The 18,665-nt window shown below is 38.1% G+C and overlaps 8 protein-coding genes across 8 annotated transcripts; 6 read left to right on the top strand and 2 right to left on the bottom strand.

The window, feature by feature from the left end:
• The first annotated feature begins 74 nt into the window (after positions 1 to 74).
• On the top strand, positions 75 to 2,011 carry SPOG_00793 (diphthamide biosynthesis protein). The gene is made up of 4 exons (XM_013168970.1): positions 75 to 295; positions 381 to 571; positions 616 to 1,297; positions 1,347 to 2,011. The coding sequence occupies exons 1-4, from the start codon at positions 137 to 139 to the stop codon at positions 1,839 to 1,841; spliced, it is 1,527 nt and encodes a 508-aa protein (XP_013024424.1). The 5' UTR covers positions 75 to 136; the 3' UTR covers positions 1,842 to 2,011.
• Positions 1,985 to 3,872, bottom strand: SPOG_00794 (exosome subunit Rrp43). The gene is made up of 3 exons (XM_013168971.1): positions 3,046 to 3,872; positions 2,636 to 2,971; positions 1,985 to 2,572 (listed from the first exon to the last, which is right to left on the bottom strand). Exons 1-3 carry the CDS (start codon positions 3,078 to 3,080, stop codon positions 2,137 to 2,139), a joined length of 807 nt encoding a protein of 268 aa, XP_013024425.1. The 5' UTR covers positions 3,081 to 3,872; the 3' UTR covers positions 1,985 to 2,136.
• On the top strand, positions 3,753 to 5,020 carry SPOG_00795 (upstream activation factor complex subunit Acr1). The gene has a single exon (XM_013168972.1). The coding sequence runs from the start codon at positions 3,914 to 3,916 to the stop codon at positions 4,757 to 4,759; it is 846 nt and encodes a 281-aa protein (XP_013024426.1). The 5' UTR covers positions 3,753 to 3,913; the 3' UTR covers positions 4,760 to 5,020.
• A 5-nt stretch (positions 5,021 to 5,025) lies between these two features.
• SPOG_00796 (uncharacterized protein) lies at positions 5,026 to 7,057 on the top strand. The gene has a single exon (XM_013168973.1). It carries the CDS (start codon positions 5,217 to 5,219, stop codon positions 6,330 to 6,332), a length of 1,116 nt encoding a protein of 371 aa, XP_013024427.1. The 5' UTR covers positions 5,026 to 5,216; the 3' UTR covers positions 6,333 to 7,057.
• Positions 7,058 to 7,255: 198 nt separating this feature from the next.
• Positions 7,256 to 9,451, top strand: SPOG_00797 (ATP-dependent RNA helicase Dbp3). Its single transcript, XM_013168974.1, has one exon. It carries the CDS (start codon positions 7,316 to 7,318, stop codon positions 8,915 to 8,917), a length of 1,602 nt encoding a protein of 533 aa, XP_013024428.1. The 5' UTR covers positions 7,256 to 7,315; the 3' UTR covers positions 8,918 to 9,451.
• Positions 9,138 to 13,044, bottom strand: SPOG_00798 (GTPase regulator). Its single transcript, XM_013168975.1, has 7 exons — positions 12,134 to 13,044; positions 11,887 to 12,094; positions 10,929 to 11,842; positions 10,688 to 10,886; positions 10,406 to 10,640; positions 9,450 to 10,365; positions 9,138 to 9,403 (listed from the first exon to the last, which is right to left on the bottom strand). The coding sequence occupies exons 1-7, from the start codon at positions 12,355 to 12,357 to the stop codon at positions 9,223 to 9,225; spliced, it is 2,877 nt and encodes a 958-aa protein (XP_013024429.1). The 5' UTR covers positions 12,358 to 13,044; the 3' UTR covers positions 9,138 to 9,222.
• SPOG_00799 (U2-associated protein) lies at positions 12,983 to 14,673 on the top strand (the record flags this gene model as incomplete). The annotated part of the gene is made up of 7 exons (XM_013168976.1): positions 12,983 to 13,025; positions 13,076 to 13,137; positions 13,185 to 13,267; positions 13,312 to 13,394; positions 13,450 to 13,898; positions 13,950 to 14,125; positions 14,175 to 14,673. 7 exons carry the CDS (start codon positions 12,983 to 12,985, stop codon positions 14,671 to 14,673), a joined length of 1,395 nt encoding a protein of 464 aa, XP_013024430.1.
• A 264-nt stretch (positions 14,674 to 14,937) lies between these two features.
• SPOG_00801 (contractile ring protein Imp2) lies at positions 14,938 to 18,550 on the top strand. The gene is made up of 5 exons (XM_013168977.1): positions 14,938 to 16,215; positions 16,289 to 16,380; positions 16,520 to 16,739; positions 16,790 to 16,852; positions 16,909 to 18,550. The coding sequence occupies exons 1-5, from the start codon at positions 16,147 to 16,149 to the stop codon at positions 18,373 to 18,375; spliced, it is 1,911 nt and encodes a 636-aa protein (XP_013024431.1). The 5' UTR covers positions 14,938 to 16,146; the 3' UTR covers positions 18,376 to 18,550.
• Positions 18,551 to 18,665: the final 115 nt, after the last annotated feature.

Below are 18,665 nucleotides of genomic sequence, written 5' to 3'. Positions count from 1 at the left end.
ATTAGACTAGCTAAAAGCAGGCAATTTTTTATATCTGACTGCTTAGGATTGCTTTCATGTGTTGAATTCTGACGCTGAATTTATTCAACCGAAACATACACTTGGGGGCAAACATAAAAAAATCATTGTCAGGAGTATGTCTTTCCAGCTTTCAACTCCTGTACCCTTAAGCGATGACTCTGAAAGTGTATTAACCAAGACAATTGGAGAATCACTAAAAGTTGAGGGTGATTTGTCACATGTATTTGAGGTTGATAGAACAGTTGACTTTATTCGCTCGAACAACTATAAATCTGTAAGTTATTTCTACTTTTAAGCATTGGTTGAATTTAAAGGTATAATTCGTAAATTCAGTCTGGCTAACAACACTTGTGATCTAGGTAGCTTTACAGTTTCCCGATGAGCATCTTGCAGATTCTGGTCGTGTAGCTTCGCTGATATCCAAACAAGTGGATGCAAATATTCAAATACTTGCTGATACAAATTACGGAAGCTGTTGCGTAGATGAAGTAGCTGCAGAACATATGTCTGCAGATGCCATTGTACACTATGGAAGAGCATGTCTTTCTCCGTATGTTAATACATTTAAAAACTTATTCTCTAACATTTGATTAGTACATCAAGGCTTCCCCTTCTTTATGTATTTGGAAGGCTTCCTATTAATGTGGACAAGATGATTACCAGTTTTACGGAGAAGTTCCCTCTTGACAGTCCAATTTTGCTTGTTAGTGATACTCGTTGGTACTACTGCCAAGATTTGATTATTCGGAAGATGAAAAATGCTGGTTACAAAACAGTCATTGCTTCGACGTTAGTTAGAAGAGAAGAACCAGATTTAGAATTGGAAGCCTGTACAACGATTCCAGGACGCCTATTTCGGTTACCAGAAAATATTTCGTTAAGTGATGTTTCTTTGGTTTTTGTTGGACCCGACTCACCCACATTAACATCGATTTTGATGTCTCATTATTCTGTTGTTAAAGCTTTCTGGTCTTTCGATCCTGTAAAGGAGACTTTTACTGAAGAATCGTCTTTCGGTGGTGCCAAACTTCGGAGACGTTATGCTTTGGTGCAAAAATGTCGAGATGCAGGTGTTATCGGAATTATCGTTGGTACTTTGGGTGTATCGAATTATCTAAACGTTTTAGATAGACTTCGAAAGATGATTCTAAATGCTGGTAAAAAACCGTATATATTGGCTATCGGAAAACTGAATCCTGCAAAGTTGGCCAATTTTCAGGAAATAGAGTGTTTCGTTTTAATCGCATGTGGTGAAAACAGCTTGATTGATAGTAGGGTATGAATTTTTATATGAATCTTTTGTTCTTTGTACTAACAAAATCTAGGATTTTTATCGTCCAATTGTTACTCCATTCGAATTAATGAAAGCGCTTTCATCTGACACCTCCTGGTTAAATGAATGCATTCTCTCATTCGATCGTGTACTTTCATTAACAGAAGAACAGGAAACCAACACTGAGAAACAAATTCAAAGCGACGAAAGTGAAAGTCCTCATTTTAGTCTAGTTACGGGTAAGCTTGTTAATTCGACACCTATGAGGCATGTAGAACTTTCTTTGGACAGCAATGAAAATAAAACAGGTGATTTGAACGAAGATGGGTCTAGTGCCCTTCAAAAGCGTTCTAACCGGGATCTGACAGTTAACGGTGTATATTCGCCTGCTGCCGCGTACCTTCAATCTCGGTCATGGGCTGGTTTGAGCCCCGTACCTGAGGGTACAGCTCCAAGTAAGCTTCATGAAGGGCAGAAAGGAATTGCGAAAGGATATGTTGGTGAAGGTAATAAAGGAGAAAAGAATGATGAAGAACCCTATGTTTAAAGATTTTTTTTTTTATTTTTCGTTTTAGGATTCAATCTGTCATATGTATTTTGGAAAAACGTAGCGAAAAGCTACTACATTTTTTGGATAGAAGATGATAACCAAGAGAATGGTTAAAAGTGAGAAAATAGAGGGTTTTGTTTTGGGTTTACATAATAAATTAATGTTACAAAATTTCATTTACTTGAAACTGTCAAAATTAAATAGAAACCTTCACTAAACAACCGGATCAAAAATATACAGCTAGGCATTAAACGTTTTTAGTTAAGCAGACAACTTAAGAGTCCATTAAAATCTACTTTATGTGTTTACGAGCAAATTCTACGCATTCCTTTAACTTATCGACTTGAATAAAAGAACCGCCCAACTTCGTAATTTTTGAAATGTTTTTAGAAGTGTCCATCATTATGGTAAGGAATTCGTTTGACAAAGATTCCTCTTCATCGATTGGATCCGCCAACATTATATTGTTGAAAACAGACCAAGAAAATGAAAATACCCTTGTGCTGAGTTGGACCGGTCGAGTGAGATTGGATGCACAGACTACCTTTTCCAAGTCTTCATCCCAAACAGCCGTAGGAAGTTTGGTTGTTTCTAATGCTGACATTAAAGAAGTCCAGGCATGATCAAGAGCATTTCCATCATAATTCAAGCATACTATATCGGCATAGAGGACCCAAACTGCTTTCTTTTCGTGAATGCAAAGTGAATGAAGATGAATTAGTTTCGTTCTAAAGTAGTACATGTTAGCAAATGTCTAAAAGGCTGAAAGAATTCTTGTGACAATTACTTACTGAATCAAAATTTGGTACAATTGCTGGGATACAACCTGGGCCAAATCAGATGGCGGGCCCGGTTTAAACTTGGAATTACAGAGGGGACCTAATTCCACATTAGGGACAATCCAACCGCGATCAGGTGCATCGGCTGTGGGTTCAGCAATTTCTGCTTTGATGCCACAAACGAAAACGTTTTCACCGGCTCGAACAATAGCACTTCCGTTAGCTGTAGAAATGCAGTCAGTATGAATTTGCGGTTCACGAAATTCAGTAACCGTTCTTCCGTCGGAACGTATATTTTGATCTAGCAAGTGAGACAAGTATTGATCAGGAGCAATTTTCTTGAAAATCCTAAACATCAGTTCGTTAGTCTTCAAAGAGGATAAACCTGCTAAATAGACACAAGATCCACGTGAATTACATACGAAGGTGTAAAAGAAAGCTGTTTGACATCACTCATAATGTCTAATGTCAAAAAAAAAGTATATGGCTGAATCCTTTTATAACTGAGAGCGAATCCCCAAAAAAATAAATAAAACCTCCAGTACTTCTAATTTAAAAATAAAAAATTTGAAAACCTGTTTTGTATCTACAAATACAGGGCAATGTAAACTGCGTCTATGAATTGCAGTTGTTTGCAATTGGAGAGAGTGTACCTAAACATGTGGATTTTTGCTCTGAAGACAAATTGAACTGAAAAGGAGCAAAAAGAAACTGATATAAAGGAAAAGAAATATTAAAAGAAAATATTAATGCTCCTTTCGTGATGGTATTTGAAATACTACTTTTCACTTTCCTTCGTTCAGCCGGTAAAAAGTATGTGAAATCAAAGAATGCAGATGCGCCAAAGTACATTTGGATGCATGGAATTAATCAATTTTCCATTTGACAACTGCTCCATTGACATTGTTTCTATTTTCGTCCATTTCAGCCAAAGTTCTGAGAGAGAATTGTAGACGGAAATAGCATCAAAAAGGCAGTTGTAAAGGATACAAAAACAAAATAATTGTAATTGACTCAATGGATCAACAAATTGCCCAGTATCCAAGGTGCACAGTTCCATTGGAAAATTTCGATTTTTGAGGTTGCAAATGGCGAGTGTTCATATTTTTAAACGTCTATTATACTGCATGAAAAAGAAAAGCTTATTTCCTTGAAGGTACTAGGTTGGTGGACATGGTCTCTTGTGTTTCACTTTTCTAACCAAGTACGTTCACCAAAAGAAACTGTCGAAGGCGACAACCTGACAGAAACAGTTGCTTTCTTAGAATTTAGGCTCATAAACAGTATGCTATGCGTGATTCTGAGACGCCGTATTTAGAAGAAAGAGAGGAATATGAGGAATCTCCTACTGAGCGTGAAGCAGAGGTCCCAGAGAAGCGAACTCTCTTGACTAGTGAAATAGGAGCGTACAAAGAGATAATTTCGAACTTGAAGCAAGAAACAAGAAATGATTTAGCAACTCAGCTATTTTTCGTGCACGAGACGCTAAAAAATCGAGGACATTCGCGAAATGGAAATGATGGTCATGAGGAGGAAAAAGATACCAAAACACCAAGCAGATACTGGACGGCCTGGCCTACGAAGGAGTCGACTTTTTTGGAATCAGAGTTTCTGACAACAGGAGCTAGTCGTTTTCGCCAAGAGACGGCAGCTTTAGCTGTTCGCATTGCCTCGCATAAACTGCAACAGATGAATAAGAATCCTTCTTCAGAAGAGTATCCAAATGCGATGACACTTCGAAGACTTACTACAGTGCTTCAACGCAAATTGGAGTGTTTATTAGACGCCATTGACTCGTTTCGCCAACAACAGAGAAGCCGTTTAATGCAAGAACGTTTATCTTATATGGATTGGCAGGTTGTTTATGGTCTTGCCAAACTCACACGAGGTGCATTTTCATCGACGGAACAGGATGCAAGTGCTCTGGAAAAGGCAACAGAGCAATGCCGGCGTCTTTTTGGTGCCGATCTGTCACAACTAAGATATGCAACAGAAATGAAATCTGATCCTTCAATGCAAAGTGAGTTTCTTCAATCGGAGGATGAGACTTTGGTCCATCGAATGCTTGACACAATTGATGAACAAATTCGTCCGCAGGAAGGGCATCAGCAGCAGGATTCGCTGAATGAGTTTTGAACATCTAAATTTAAATACGCAATACAGCATTTGTATATATGTTTTTTTGCTATAATTGCTTGAATGAATGAAATAGCATACTGAAGTTGATGCAAACGTATGGCTCAATAGGGATGGACTTCATAGGGTCAAATTTTTTTGTAAACATTAATAACAACATCTTTACTTTTATTCTTACGGAACTAGCCTTTTTTCCTTTCCTATTTCACCTTGCTACCACTCACTCTATCCATTCAAAACAAATATTATCTTATGATCCTGCTTTGTATGATATCACCGTAGGATCGAAATAATACTCTCATTGAATCATGGGGAAGTGGGGGTATCCCTAAGAAATCCGAGCGGGCGATTCTTACTCAGAGCAAACCACAAACAGCCTGAACTTCTTTTTAAAAAAATATATTGAAGGTTTGATCTTGGAATAGTGGCCAATTTCTAGAAACCATAAGTTGTCTTTATGTCGTTTGTAGATGGAGTCAACAGTTGGTTCTCGGCCGGTTCTTATTGGGATGGTCTAGGTCCAACAAACGTTTTTCAACCAGATGACAGTGCTGCATTTGTGAGTCAGTACGAGGAAATCGAATTGGCATCCGACAATTTGATGAAGAATGGCATGTTGGCCTCACGAGCTCGGAAAGGCAGCTTTGCAGGGACGAATGACCCTTTCTCCACCGCATCACTTAATGAGGCTTTAAGTAGCAGTATACCAATGAATCACGGAGTAGGTGGTAGTTTATTACGCAATGCGCTTTCCAGCACCCCTAATGGAGCCTCGAATATGCTTGGGACTTCGCCTGCTGAGCCTAGCACGATTGTTGGTTCCGCCAATCATTCCTCCGGCTTTGGTACCTCGTTTCCAGGTAGCACTTCTTTGGGAGGAACTACGGCATCGTCGCTTCTACACCCTCGTCGATCGGTTACGTCGCTGCTGTCAAGTAGTGCCCATCATAACCCATTTTCGTCGTTTACAGATTTGGCCGCTCCTGGAAGATCTTCGTTTTCTTCGTCGACGGTAGGTGGAAATAGTCTTCCTAACTTTGGTCTTTCTAGTATGCCTCCTCCTTCGGCGTTACGGACGGCGAAGCAGCCTCCGGCATTTTCATTGTTAGAAACCACTTCGAATAGCTATAACCCGTCTTCCTCTTTTATGGATTCGGTGAATGTGGATTCGTTACCCGTTCCAACGGCACGCCGTCGTCCATCTTCCATAGCGCCCATTGGAACGCGTCCTGCGAAGAGGGACCTTAATATTCCATCCAGCAACGGCTCTGCTTCGACGGATAGCACGCTTCGTCCACCGAATCCCCCTCTTACCAACGGGAATGCTCCTCCTATTGCCGCTGTGAACAAGGTCTCTGCTGTCGCAGCCTCTCCTCAAACGACTGGTTCGTCTGTTTCTTCCTCTCTTCCTACACTAAGTTTGGACTTCAAGCAAGAGTACAGCGGAAATAATCAAGACATGTCTGGCTTGTCTTCCTCGTTGTCGAAGTCACATCATCCCTCCATTGCATTGGGCTCTCAAATTTGGTCCTCTCCTCCTGCTAGCTCTGTTGGTGGCGTTAATGTTTGGTAAACAAGCAGTTGCAATGAACGTAGCGGTTATTTTCTTAAAAATTTTTGGGGAACTAAATTTTTATTGACTATAACGAACTCTGGAAAGGGCAGTAGTATTCATGCTGGCTTTCGAAAGAATGCAAACACTTCTTTGTTTCCTTTTTCTAATAACGTGAAAGAATCGTTTTTGAATCTTTGTTACTACTGTGATAGTGAATCTTTCTTTCCGCTTTGCATAAACTGGTTTTTTCGCATAGGATAAAATTTTTTGAATCCTTAATATCTGATTATCTCAATTGATATAAAAATAGGCTGTGGGTGATTGAGAATGGTTCTATAGGTTCTTGGATCAGTTAAAATGTTGTGGGAATTTTTTTTTCTGCTCTTATTATAACATACATATATATTGAAAAGAGAGAAAGAGAAAGAAAAATAATAAAAAAAAAAACAGACATGGAAATAGATTATGGTGTTTTAATAGGACTTTAGTCGTTTTTTATCTTTCTTTCATGGCAGGTCTTGACAGGAAAGGAAGAAATGGGACAAAAAGAAAAAGAGTTAGATTGCTGTTTGCTTTGGAAAAAAAACGCTAGGACATGGTTTTCTTCGAAATTGTTTTTACTTTTCAGGAGCGTCCGAGTTGCACATAGGAAAATACGATTGTTTATTAATATGCACTTAATAATATAGAAATAGTAATCTGAAATTTTTTTTGCTTTTATTTTCTTTTTCAGAGTAATTATGGAAAATAAATTGACTTTACTACCCTTGTTTATGAGGGTGAAAAGTCTCAAACAAAGCTGAACGAAGTATTGCTGTTAGTAATGGAATGAACTTGCTTTCAATTGTTTATTTCGTTTGTCTTTTCTTGTTTTTATTTTCCATTTATCAAATCATAAATTTTCGACTTAGCATGCCATAGTCCAACTGCGGTATATGAATCGGGGACTGAAGAGAACTTTACAACTCCCTCCCTCTTTACTCTAAAGAAAAATTTTGAAAATGGGAAAACGCTCAATTAAGGAGGTTAAGGATGCTGGTTTAGAAAAAAATGTTGAAGGAGAGGCCATAAAACGTAAAGAAAAAAAAGCCAAGCATGAACACAAAAAGGAAAAGAAGGAAAAGAAATCCAAGGACAAATCCGACACGAAAAAGAAAGACAAGAAGGAAAAGAAAAGAAAGGAGAAGTCCGATTCAGAGTCTGCATCTCAAGAGGGAGGTAGCAATGATGAAGAAGAGAAGAATACTTTAACAGAGGGTCCCTCTCAATCCGTGGCAAACGAAGCTGCTTGCAAAGAATATGCAAAGAAGCATGAAATTAATTATGTGGATCCTATCAGTCAAACTCCTCTTTTACCTGTATTGAATTTTTCAGAGCTTCCAATCGCAGACAATTTAAGATTGGGTTTGAAGAACTTCAAGGAACCTACTCCAATCCAGTCAGCTTCATGGCCTTATTTGTTTGCCGGAAGAGACGTTGTCGGTATTGCCGAAACCGGATCCGGTAAAACAGTCGCATTCGGCATTCCAGCTCTTCAATATCTTCAAAATCTGCCTGATGAAAAGCCAACAACGCGTATTTTGGTTGTTAGTCCTACTAGAGAGTTGGCTATCCAAACATATGAAAATATCAAAGGCTTAACTTCCGATGTCTCTTTTAAGGTTGCCGTCGTTTACGGTGGTGCCCCTAAAAGTGAACAAGCTCGTGCTGCTCGTAATGCTAGTGTAGTCATCGGTACCCCCGGTCGCTTACTTGATCTAATTAACGACGGTGCTGTCGATTGCTCAAACGTGGGATATTTGGTGTTGGATGAGGCCGATCGTATGTTGGATACAGGTTTCGAGCAAGACATTCGTAACATTATAAGTCAAACGCCCAATCCATTAAAAGGAGAAGCCCGCCAGACAGTATTTTATAGTGCTACTTGGCCAGAATCTGTTCGTGCACTTGCGGCTACCTTTTTGAAGGATCCTGTTAAGATCACTATTGGAAGCGACGAGTTGTCTGCTTCTCAAAATATTACTCAAATAATAGAACTGTTGGATGATTCCAGATCCAAGGAAAGGTCCCTAATTAACTGCATCTCCAAGAATCTTGCTTCTGCTGGTGAAGGAGAGAAGATTTTGGTGTTTGTATTGTACAAAAAGGAAGCTGCCCGTGTTGAAAATACCTTGGCTAGGAGGTTTAATGCTGTGGGTATTCATGGTGATATGTCTCAGGCCGCTCGCCTTCAAGCCCTCGAAAGTTTCAAGTCAGGTAAATCCCCTGTTCTGGTTGCTACCGATGTTGCCGCTCGTGGTCTTGATATCCCCAAAGTGCAACTTGTAATCAATGTTACTTTCCCTTTGACAATTGAGGATTATATCCACCGTATTGGCCGTACAGGTAGAGCAAATACCAAGGGTGTTGCTCATACATTTTTTACGCCTGAAGACAAGTCCCATGCAGGTGAGCTTATTAATGTTTTGCGTCAAGCTAAACAAGATATTCCTGAGGGATTATATAAATATGGTACAGCTGTTAAGCCCAAGTTGAATGCTTATGGTAATCGTGTGACAAATGACGCTCCTATGAAAGCTGCTACTAAAATTACCTTCGATTGAGCTTAATTTTCGTTAACATTCTTCCTTCGAATAGTAAAAGCAACCAGGATTATGTTTGTGGATCTATTGTTATTGTTCAGTGTGTTAAGTGAAAAAAAAAACCTATATGCCGATCTTTTTGGGATTCCTTAATATTTTTGGTTTAAACAGAAAAATATATCTTTTACGTTAACAAGGACAAGGTTTATATATTTTACTAAAAATTTTGAACAGGTTAATTCTCCTTTCTGCCTTTGTAATAAAGTTATTTCACCTAAAGTTGAGTTAAATTTGAATCAATATTTATTTTAAGGGAAAGACAATGCTCATTTTGCAAGTTTATGTTTCTTTGCATGTTCAAACCCAGTGACCTTCTTTCTTTTCTGTTTTTTCATTTCAGCATAGTTTTCTTCACTATGATACGAGGAAACCGGAGTTAACCAAACCTGCAATTGTTTAGTATGGAAGGGGAGATTAAGTACATCAATGAAGTAGATTCCTATGTTCCTAAGTTCAATATTAGTAAAAACCAGTTTTCCAAATAATAACATACGCAGCTTGTATCAAATCATTTACCAAAATCACGGACTCATCGATCAGATTCTTCTTATTTAAAAGGAAAAAATGAAGTGCAGTTCGGTTTTTGTTAACGAAGATTTTCAAAGTGTGATTCACAAGCTCTGATGGGCAACTGTAAACGATCTCCATCTGTAGCAATTCACCCATGGATTTGTCAAGCAATGGATGCTTATAATTGAAGTCCTTCGACTTTTTAGAGCCATGTCCTATGTTTGAAAGAAAATTTAAAAATTCATTGTTTTCAATTCCAGTTTGCTTTAAAGTTTTAGCTAAGGGGGCCACTTTTCTGTAAGCTTCTTTAATGTCCTTTACACAAGCTTGGTCCGTGCATCCATGTCGTATAAGAAATTGAATACTTTCCAAATCATCATCAATCTTGGTTAAGTTTTTCAACAACTTTCTAAGCCGTGATTGCCATTGTTGTATAGGTTGTGAAGAGTTAGAAAAGGATTCAGTGATACCTGTCAAAGAAGAAGGATGAAGGTCCCTAATCCTCTGATCAAGATGTAAAAGTCCTTTGAACTTTTGGTTTTCTGATGAGGTGGGTGATCCCCATAATGTTTCTTTTAAAGAACAGCGCAAATGACCTTCTACTAAAGGTAAACATAAACTAAGTGACAGTTGATATTTGGCTGCCTGCGAGCAAGGTATGCTAGAATGCATATACTCCCGTCTTGTGTCTAGAAACAGGACTTGACCTTCATATTTTCTGCATAACTTCGGAGAACCAAGTTTGGTGATAAGGCGCTTAAACGAAGGGTAATCATCAAAATCACCATTGTCATTACAGACTTTCAATACCGAGTGAAGACTAAATATATCTTTGTGTGTGCAGCTCAAAGATCTTCCCGCAAGCTCGATGTCTGGGCGCTTGATTGGAGCATGTATTACTGTTCTGTTAATAAATCAATAAGTTACAGGTGTACGTACATTTTCTTATTAACGCTTCAACAATTCGATAACTTCGCGTGTGCCATTGGATTTCACTAGTTGCTAAATTAGAAACTCCTTCAAAAAGCGATCGTAAATAATGTTTCATGAACGAAAACTTTTCTGAATGCTTTTTATAGTATTTTCGAGAATGATGCCGGTGGACACAGCTTATAACTTGATCAATAAAAAACCATAACATAGAGCTTTTTAAGGAACGAGGATTTTTTTGACCCTATTAATCAGTAAAATGAACGGTTGAAAATCGATTAAATAACTTACCGCTTCGGAATAATATAGTGAATTGAAAAAATAAAAGAATTCTTTTGGCAGTTCTTTGTTATGCAAATAAAAGCTGTAAATAACTTCACTAACAGTATGCATTGCAGTAATTTCAAGTGATCCAACACTGCTTTGTGATTCATAAAAGCTATCCAGTACAAAAGAAGCTCGCTTATCAAAGAAAGAATCCAAATCCAAGCTAATACGTTAGTAAAATAGAGTGATGCTTCATAGTACTCACAACAAACTGCTTGAAAATATTTTGGAAATCCATAAAAATATAGGAGATATCCCGTAATTGCGATCATTGTTTTCTGATGATTTTATATTGCTTAAGGATGTTATGAGACCTTTAAGCATAAATTCATTTAAAAGTTTTCGGTCTCGATTGGTAACAGAAAACCCGAAAAACTTCAACACAAGTAATCCATAATTGGATATGTCCACCCTGTCAACACCTAAAGCTAAGAGTCTTTTCAACACTGATAGCCACAAGGAAGGATTTTCTTGAAGATAAAAAACTACGTTGTTCAGAATTGGCGGAATAAGCTGATAATAAGTTTCAACGGAAGAGCCCAGAAGAGCGAGTCCACTCAAATCTAGAGAAAGCTCTGGGGAAGGAAGGTGAAACATTTGCGAATGTAAGCAAACCATAATTCGGTACAGCTGCTGGCTTTCTTTAACCATTGTCAATCTCTCATCTGCGTTCGGTGATATCAGTAACTTTTCCAGTAACGGAAGCTTAACAATATTCTGTTGGGACTTTTCTCTCATAATATCACGCGTGTTTATAGTATTTCTCAACAGATATCCTCTGCAAATGGCTTGCAAAGGGTTGATCCAAGAAGGTAACTTTTTCGAAGCCAGAATGCGCTCGTTGAATTGACTAGTGCTTTGCTTGTTCCGATGGAGCCGACCATAAAAATGTTTTTTCAGTTTGGTAAAATTAGGAAACTTTTTGGAATTCCTCAAGGGTAAGATTTGGTGATTCGTTAGTTCTACCTCACTACGTTTTAGGTGTATTTTACCAAATAAATGAGGAACATGCTCAGTCACTTGCAGAAAGCTCAAGAGATAAGAAAGCGCATGTAAGGAATAAATAACGCGCGGTATATTAGAATATTCAATTAGATGCTTTAATTCAAAGCGAAAAGCCTATATAATTAGTTGTTGAATTCAACATACGTGAAAACTCTTACACTAAACATTCCAACAAAGTCCAAGAACTCAAAGAAAACACCCATGTACATTACTTTTCGATTAGCAGAGCGGCATCGAGGTTTCCAGTTGTTTGCCAGCTTAGGATAGAACTTCATCGATAAATCGTAAAGCACCTTTCCATCTGCAAGAGAAGTAATAAAGTCATCTATACAGGGATAAACCACTTCCATTTCTTTTTCAATCCATCTTCTTTGTTAATGTTATATTCCATTTTTAAAGACTTACGCTTTAGCTTCATAGACGTTACAAAGATAGTTATATGCTACCCAGATATCAAGATCCAAAGGATTCCTCCGTTCATGAGGCTCAATGTCACGGCCGCATCTCGCATCGGATTCATTTCTCAGCTTTTTTGATAAATTGATGGCATCATCTTTCCAGGGATCGCTAAAGGGTATTGCATTCACTTGAAGTTCCCGTAATGCTCTTGGGTCTTGTAAGTCAACCATTCTAATTCCTTCTTCGACTCTCAGGTTCGTTTTTTCTCAACTGTATATTTTAAATAATAAGTCTTGGAATTTCTTTTATATGTATATTTGGAAAGATGGCAATAAACAAACATTGGAGAACTCAAATCCAATGTTTGTAAACAAACAGAAATCGAGATAAAACCAAAGTTTTTGTTTAAGCTTTTTTGATTTTGAATAGGTGTAAAGCAAACACAGCCATCCCCTTAGTCAGAGAATCCATAAAAAAAGCTGATTTTCTCAACGTAAGGTATTGAACGTAGACGTATCTGAAAGGCATTGAGATTATAACGTTGGATAGTGTTTTTTTCCATTTTAAACCAGCTTGCTAGCTTGCTAGCTTTTTAGGAGATGTCAGTTGTTCCTACGAACTAACTACTTTCATCATGAAGTGCAAGATTGTATTAATCATTTTGTTATATGATTAGTAAAAATTTTACAAATAAAAGCTCTAACATTTATGAGACTGTAGCAGTTAGACTCTCAGAGCATCATATATTAAGCAGGTTGTGTAGGACGCGTAAATGGTAATTGAAGATCAGTACTCTACTGATGACTCCAAATGCGAACTAATCAAGAAAAGTGGGCAGAGAAAGATGATTTTAGAATGGATCACGATCATCAGTTTCCATTACAAACTTTAGAAACAAGTTCGTTTGGGAGCTTTGAAGAAGAGTTTGCTGACGAAATTTATCAACAGAAAGAAGGCCAATTATCGGAGCACGGCGGCATTTTGCTGCGAAGGAAGATATAAGTTCAGAAGTATGCATGAAATTGGAATAAAAAGGAAGGGAAAGCTAAGACAATAGTCGGATGAAGATGAAGATACGTTTCTAGCTGGAGAACGGCAAAAAGTCAGTATTTCAGAGAAAAAGCAACAGCAACCGTTTCCGTATGTATTATAATTGTGTCATGGAAGCTAATTTGAATTGGTAGACAGACGAATAAGTCTGGACTAGAGGCTGAAATTGAACGACGCGAAAATTATGCATTGGAATCGGTGGACCAAGCTACAAGTTGTATGTCTTTTAGGAAAAAAACAATTACAAGTATTTTTTTGCTAATACGAAGAAGTATCTGAAAAGCCCTGTGTTGTACATCTGGATGGCATTGCTAAACAGACAACCGCAGCAACGTTGAAAGAAGCTCTAGGTGGACGTGACTCTGTGATTGCAATCAATGTGTTCTCTTCCGAAGAAAATATTTCCAAAGGAATTTCCGTATTTCGAAACGAAAAGCTCGCACAGGATGCCGTACGGCGCCTGTCTACTGAGCCAGTGGATGGAAATTACATATCAGCTACTGTTGGAAAAGGAGAAGCAAACAAGGATTCAATATTTTCTGGACAACAGAAAGAGCTACGAAAAAAGAAAGAGGAAGAAGAGAAAAATGCGTCAGCAGATCGTCTGTCAACCCTAGATAGGGCAAAGTTGGAATGGCTATTGACGCGAATGAGCTGTGAAAAGGGGTCTATAGCAAGTGTTTTATGTTTTTCTATTAATCACATTGATAAATATAAAGAGGTGTGTGAATATCGAGGAAAGAAGAATATAATTAACCATATATCAATATAGGTTTCTAAAGCGATTGTACAAGAGTTACTGAAGAATGAGGAGGTTAATGACGGAAGGATGAATGATAAATCTATATTGGAAAAGGGGGACAAAAAATTGGGACTATTGTACGTGATTAATGACCTGCTGTTTAATGGAATATCTGGAGTGTCGCTAGTTTGGCGGTATCGAGTTGGGTAAGAAACGAGAGATAGTTCAGCATTAAGCATGCTAATTCAAGTGTAGTTTGGAGCCATATGTACCATCTATCTTTGATAATCTATATGCCTTTAGTCGACGATTAGGTGGTCGCCTAAAAATGGATATTTTTTGTAAAAAGGTTGCACAAGTCATTGAGATTTGGCGAGTTTGGGTAGCTTTTCCGGAAGAAGTTCTAGATTCAGCATGGCAAATGTTTAAGAGCAAGGAGATTACAGCGTCCGTTCGGTCTTCCGCCCGGCCGTTATACGCTTCTAAAAACAATAGATGGGCAACAGCTGCAGCTGAAATGGAAGAAGAGCAAGATGATCAAGAATACAATGGGAGTCCTGTGAATGTTTTGGAGCTTTTACTTGAAAGAGAGGAGCATCAGCATCGGGATAGTCAACCGTCAAATACATCTACTCCTGCTGCTCCCTCCACACCAGAGGATGCTGGCGACGTAAAATCCAAATTCAAACCCAGTTTTACTAAAGGAACATTCGTGTCCCGAAAGATGCGAATGCATGCTGAGGATTTGTTTTAATACTTAATGGTTACAACACTACGCGTGAAACTAGACTTACGAAATATCTAATGTTAAAATATAGTGTATTCATAGTTATTGTTGAAAAGAAAGTTAGGATTTTCCAGTCAACAGATTCTACACAAACATAAGGTTATAATATCATAAAACACAAAACAAAAAACATGAAAACAACATAATAAGAGTTGTAAGAAAACCTGCTGAACGCCAAGGTACAATTTTTTTTTTTTTTTTTTTATAAAGGATTTATAAAATCATTAAAGTTTTCCAGCACTTTCGGTGCGTTCAGCTTCACTGCTCATCTTGGTAGTACCGGTGTTGCTTTCTTTCTTGACGGCATTGCCAATATCATTGAAAAAGTTATTTATACCGTGGCGAACCCGTTCAACGTTGTAAACGATCTTATGGTCTGTATCCTTGACGGCGTGCTTAACATTGCGTTCTTCTGACATATTGTTTCAAGTTAGTTGTAACGTTGCAAATAGAGTGATGCGTTCAAAAATTCAACGACACGAAAACGAAGTTTCTCAATGGAAATCTGAATTGTTTTGAATTTGTCCTATTAGTTAATGTCAAACACAGCGGCGGACCCTTCTCTATATATAGTAATTGCCTCTTAGGCTCACGCGCCTCATATCGTGTTCAATTACGTCATCATGATTTAAGTCCTTGTTCCATAGGTAAATAAACAATTCGACGGAAAAGAATGTTTCTGTTGAAAGAACATGGATGGATACAGTCATGGAATGAATTCACAATTCAAAACTTTCGTTGATGAGTTCTTTCGTTGAAGCTTGTTTCGTGTTAGTCTGCTTGTGACATTTTGCATACAGAACGGTAGGAAAAGAGGAAGGTTGAATAACAAAGGCAGAAAAAGAACACAATATTCTACTCTAACCTTTAGGATACATTGAGGAAAGAAGCCTGGAATGGATTAATTTCCTAACACAGCAAAGCAGTTGTCTACTGTCTGTTGACATGGTCGATTGGTAAAACATTCGTTACTATCCATACAAGGTCGCATCTGAGCAAAACACAATTGATGACTTTTTCATTTTACTACAAATCATATTGTTGTATTTAAGAATCCAATTGCATACTTCTGGTACAAGTCAAGAAAAGTATACATGGCTGACTACGAAGCCACCAAACCAGGCATGTCAGAAAACCCCAGGCAAATTTTATACAAATTACTTTTTAGAACCATTTTATGAATCAGTCATTCATTTTGTTCTACTTATGATTGTACAATTTCTTCTGCTGTATTTTATTAATTTAATTTAATTTTACTCTTTTTTTATTTATTTTCTCGGACTTGTTTACATTCAGGTTTTACCTAGCAACGGCTGCCATTTATTTACCTTGCCTACTCTGTTCGTTTACACCGAGGCGTCTACTACCAAATTTGAGTAAACACAGAAAAGACTGCGAGAGAGGAATTCGACCTTCTCGCATTGCCTTGTTATTTATAGAATGGCTACAACATTAAACTTCAATGCTCAGTCATCCAATCCTTCGAAGAGCTTTTCAAACTACTTTTGGGTAGGACAATTTCCTGGCATCCCACTGCTGTTTCTGCTTAAATTTACTTTTCTAACCTCGTTTTCATCTTTAGGGAGTGAATGATGAAGGATACCATGCATTACTTTCTAGATTCAGTGAAATCAAACACATCAATGAAGACCTACGATCTTTTTTTCACGAAAGGTATTTCTATTCTCAGCATGAAAGCATTTCCATAGTTTCTATTTCTTTTTTCAGGAAAAAAAGGGGAGCAGAAAGCCTAATATGGGAGTGCCACGTCAAGTTTGCTTTTACTTTTCCCATTCTAACAAGTTATCTATAGAGCAAGCATTGAAGAGGATTATGCTAAACGGATGGCCAAATTGGCTCGCTCGAATGTGGGTGCCAATGAAACCGGAACTTTAAAACAATCCATTCAGAGTATGAAGACCGAGGTGGATACAATGGGCAAAAACCATCTCGCAATCGCTCAGCTTTTACAAGATGATGTTTCCAGCGCTTTTAGTCGCTATGCGATATCTTTGAAAGATAAAAAGAAAACTGTAGGAATTTTTTTTTTCTCTCAAAATGTCTCTTATTAACGCAGCTTTAGTTTATAGCGAACATTGAAAAATGCCATAAGGATAAAGATTCAAAGAAACAAAGTTTCGAAAAGGTATGAGAAAATTTGTTCCTTAAAATAGACTTGTTTTGCTAATGTATCCTCATCAGGCACAAGACAAATACCATTACCTATGCAAAAAGGTTAACTATTACGTTTCCCAGCAGAATATGCTAGTTGGAAAGGAACTAGAAAGGAATAATTATAAACTGAACAAGACTCAAAATTCAATTGCATCAAGCGCTTCCGAATACAAAGCTAGCGTCCAAACCGTCTCAGATACCTACAACCGTTGGATAAAGGAGTGGAAGATTGCTTGCGATAAGCTACAAGACATCGAAGAAGAACGTCGTCACTTTTTAAGAAGCGTCCTTTGGACGTTTACTCTTCTCGTTTCTCGAAGCGCTTTTAATGATGATGAAGCTTGCGAGCGAATTCGAAAATCTTTAGAGACGTGCAACGTCAAGAACGACGTTTTGGGCTTTATCGATTCTCGAGCTACGGGAACTGGTATTCCCCAGCCTCCTAAATTTTATGACTTTTACAAAGGTGAATCTCCTGAAGACGTTGTGGAGCTAGTCCAAGCAAATTTCGAACGCGCTCCGTCCAACGTCGAAAACGATAACATGACCCTAAATCGACCTTACACTCTTTCCGCAGCTGCTCGAACAGGGAATGCTACTTTGGAAGGATCCTCTGGTTCACAAAACGTCTCTGCCGCAGTCAATCAGACAGCTGCGTCATTGTCTTCCAACTCGTCGCAATCAGGGCGAATGTCTCCACGTAAAAAATTTTTTAGTAAATTTAAGAAGTCGAGTCGTCCTGTTACCCCTAATGTTTTGAATCCTTCTTCGGATATGACTCCTATGGATGAAAATTTTCAGAAATTATCCATGCAAAGCAATAAGCCTGATACTGAATCAGGAACAGCTAACCCCCCACCTTATCAAAGCGTTTCTCCAATTTCCAGACGACAACAGATTCAGGATGAATTTAGTAGTGTTATGAAAATGGAAAATAGAGCCGTATCACCCATTTCTGATAACCGTAAAAACAATACTTCTCTCAGTTTGCGAAAAACCCAGTCTTCAAGGCCTTCGTCTTCTACATCGCGTCGTGCGTCTAGGTTACCACGATCTCTGACACCTGGTGCTATCGAACCGGATTATGAATATGGAGTCAAAGCAGATCCTGTTGGAAGCCTGGGAGGATCCTTGAATGATGACGATTATCAATCAGAACTCGAATCCTCTATTACGGATGACTTTCTTGCTTCAAATGGATACGGCGTCGCAAACTTGTCACAGCCTATGCCTGGTGAATACGATACTGAAGAACATCCTTCTTTAGATCTAGAAACCCCAACAAGTTCTGACGGACAAAAAATCCTTGGATACGTTCATGCTCTGTACGACTACAATGCTGCTATTCCTGAAGAGATTTCTTTCCAGAAAGGCGATACCATTGCTGTAATCAGACTTTATGAAGATGGCTGGTGGGAAGGCTTCGTCGTTGGTGACGATGATCATAATAGAGGCCAATTCCCTTCTAATTTTGTCCGTCAAATTGATGTTTAATCCTCAGTAAATGTTTTTCAGACCTTGTGCGTTCTTTTTTTCTTGCATGCTTTCCATCTTTTTGTTTATTTTGTGATATTTAGTTTATTTATCGTTTTGAAATCTAGTTGGTTGACAACTCTAATAACTTCAAAGTGCTGACATTCACAGAAATAATAGAGACATTAACTACCATAATAAATTGTATTTTACTTCTAATCCTTTATTCGAAACCTGTAAATAACCATTATTGTTTTACCAGCATTTACAGAACTCTTGTGTACGACCTAGAGACTCAGTATATGCTTATC

Source organism: Schizosaccharomyces cryophilus (genome assembly GCF_000004155.1).
Source record: "Schizosaccharomyces cryophilus OY26 unplaced genomic scaffold supercont4.5, whole genome shotgun sequence".
Lineage (NCBI taxonomy): Eukaryota > Fungi > Ascomycota > Schizosaccharomycetes > Schizosaccharomycetales > Schizosaccharomycetaceae > Schizosaccharomyces > Schizosaccharomyces cryophilus.
This window is presented reverse-complemented; position numbering and strand designations above follow the sequence as displayed.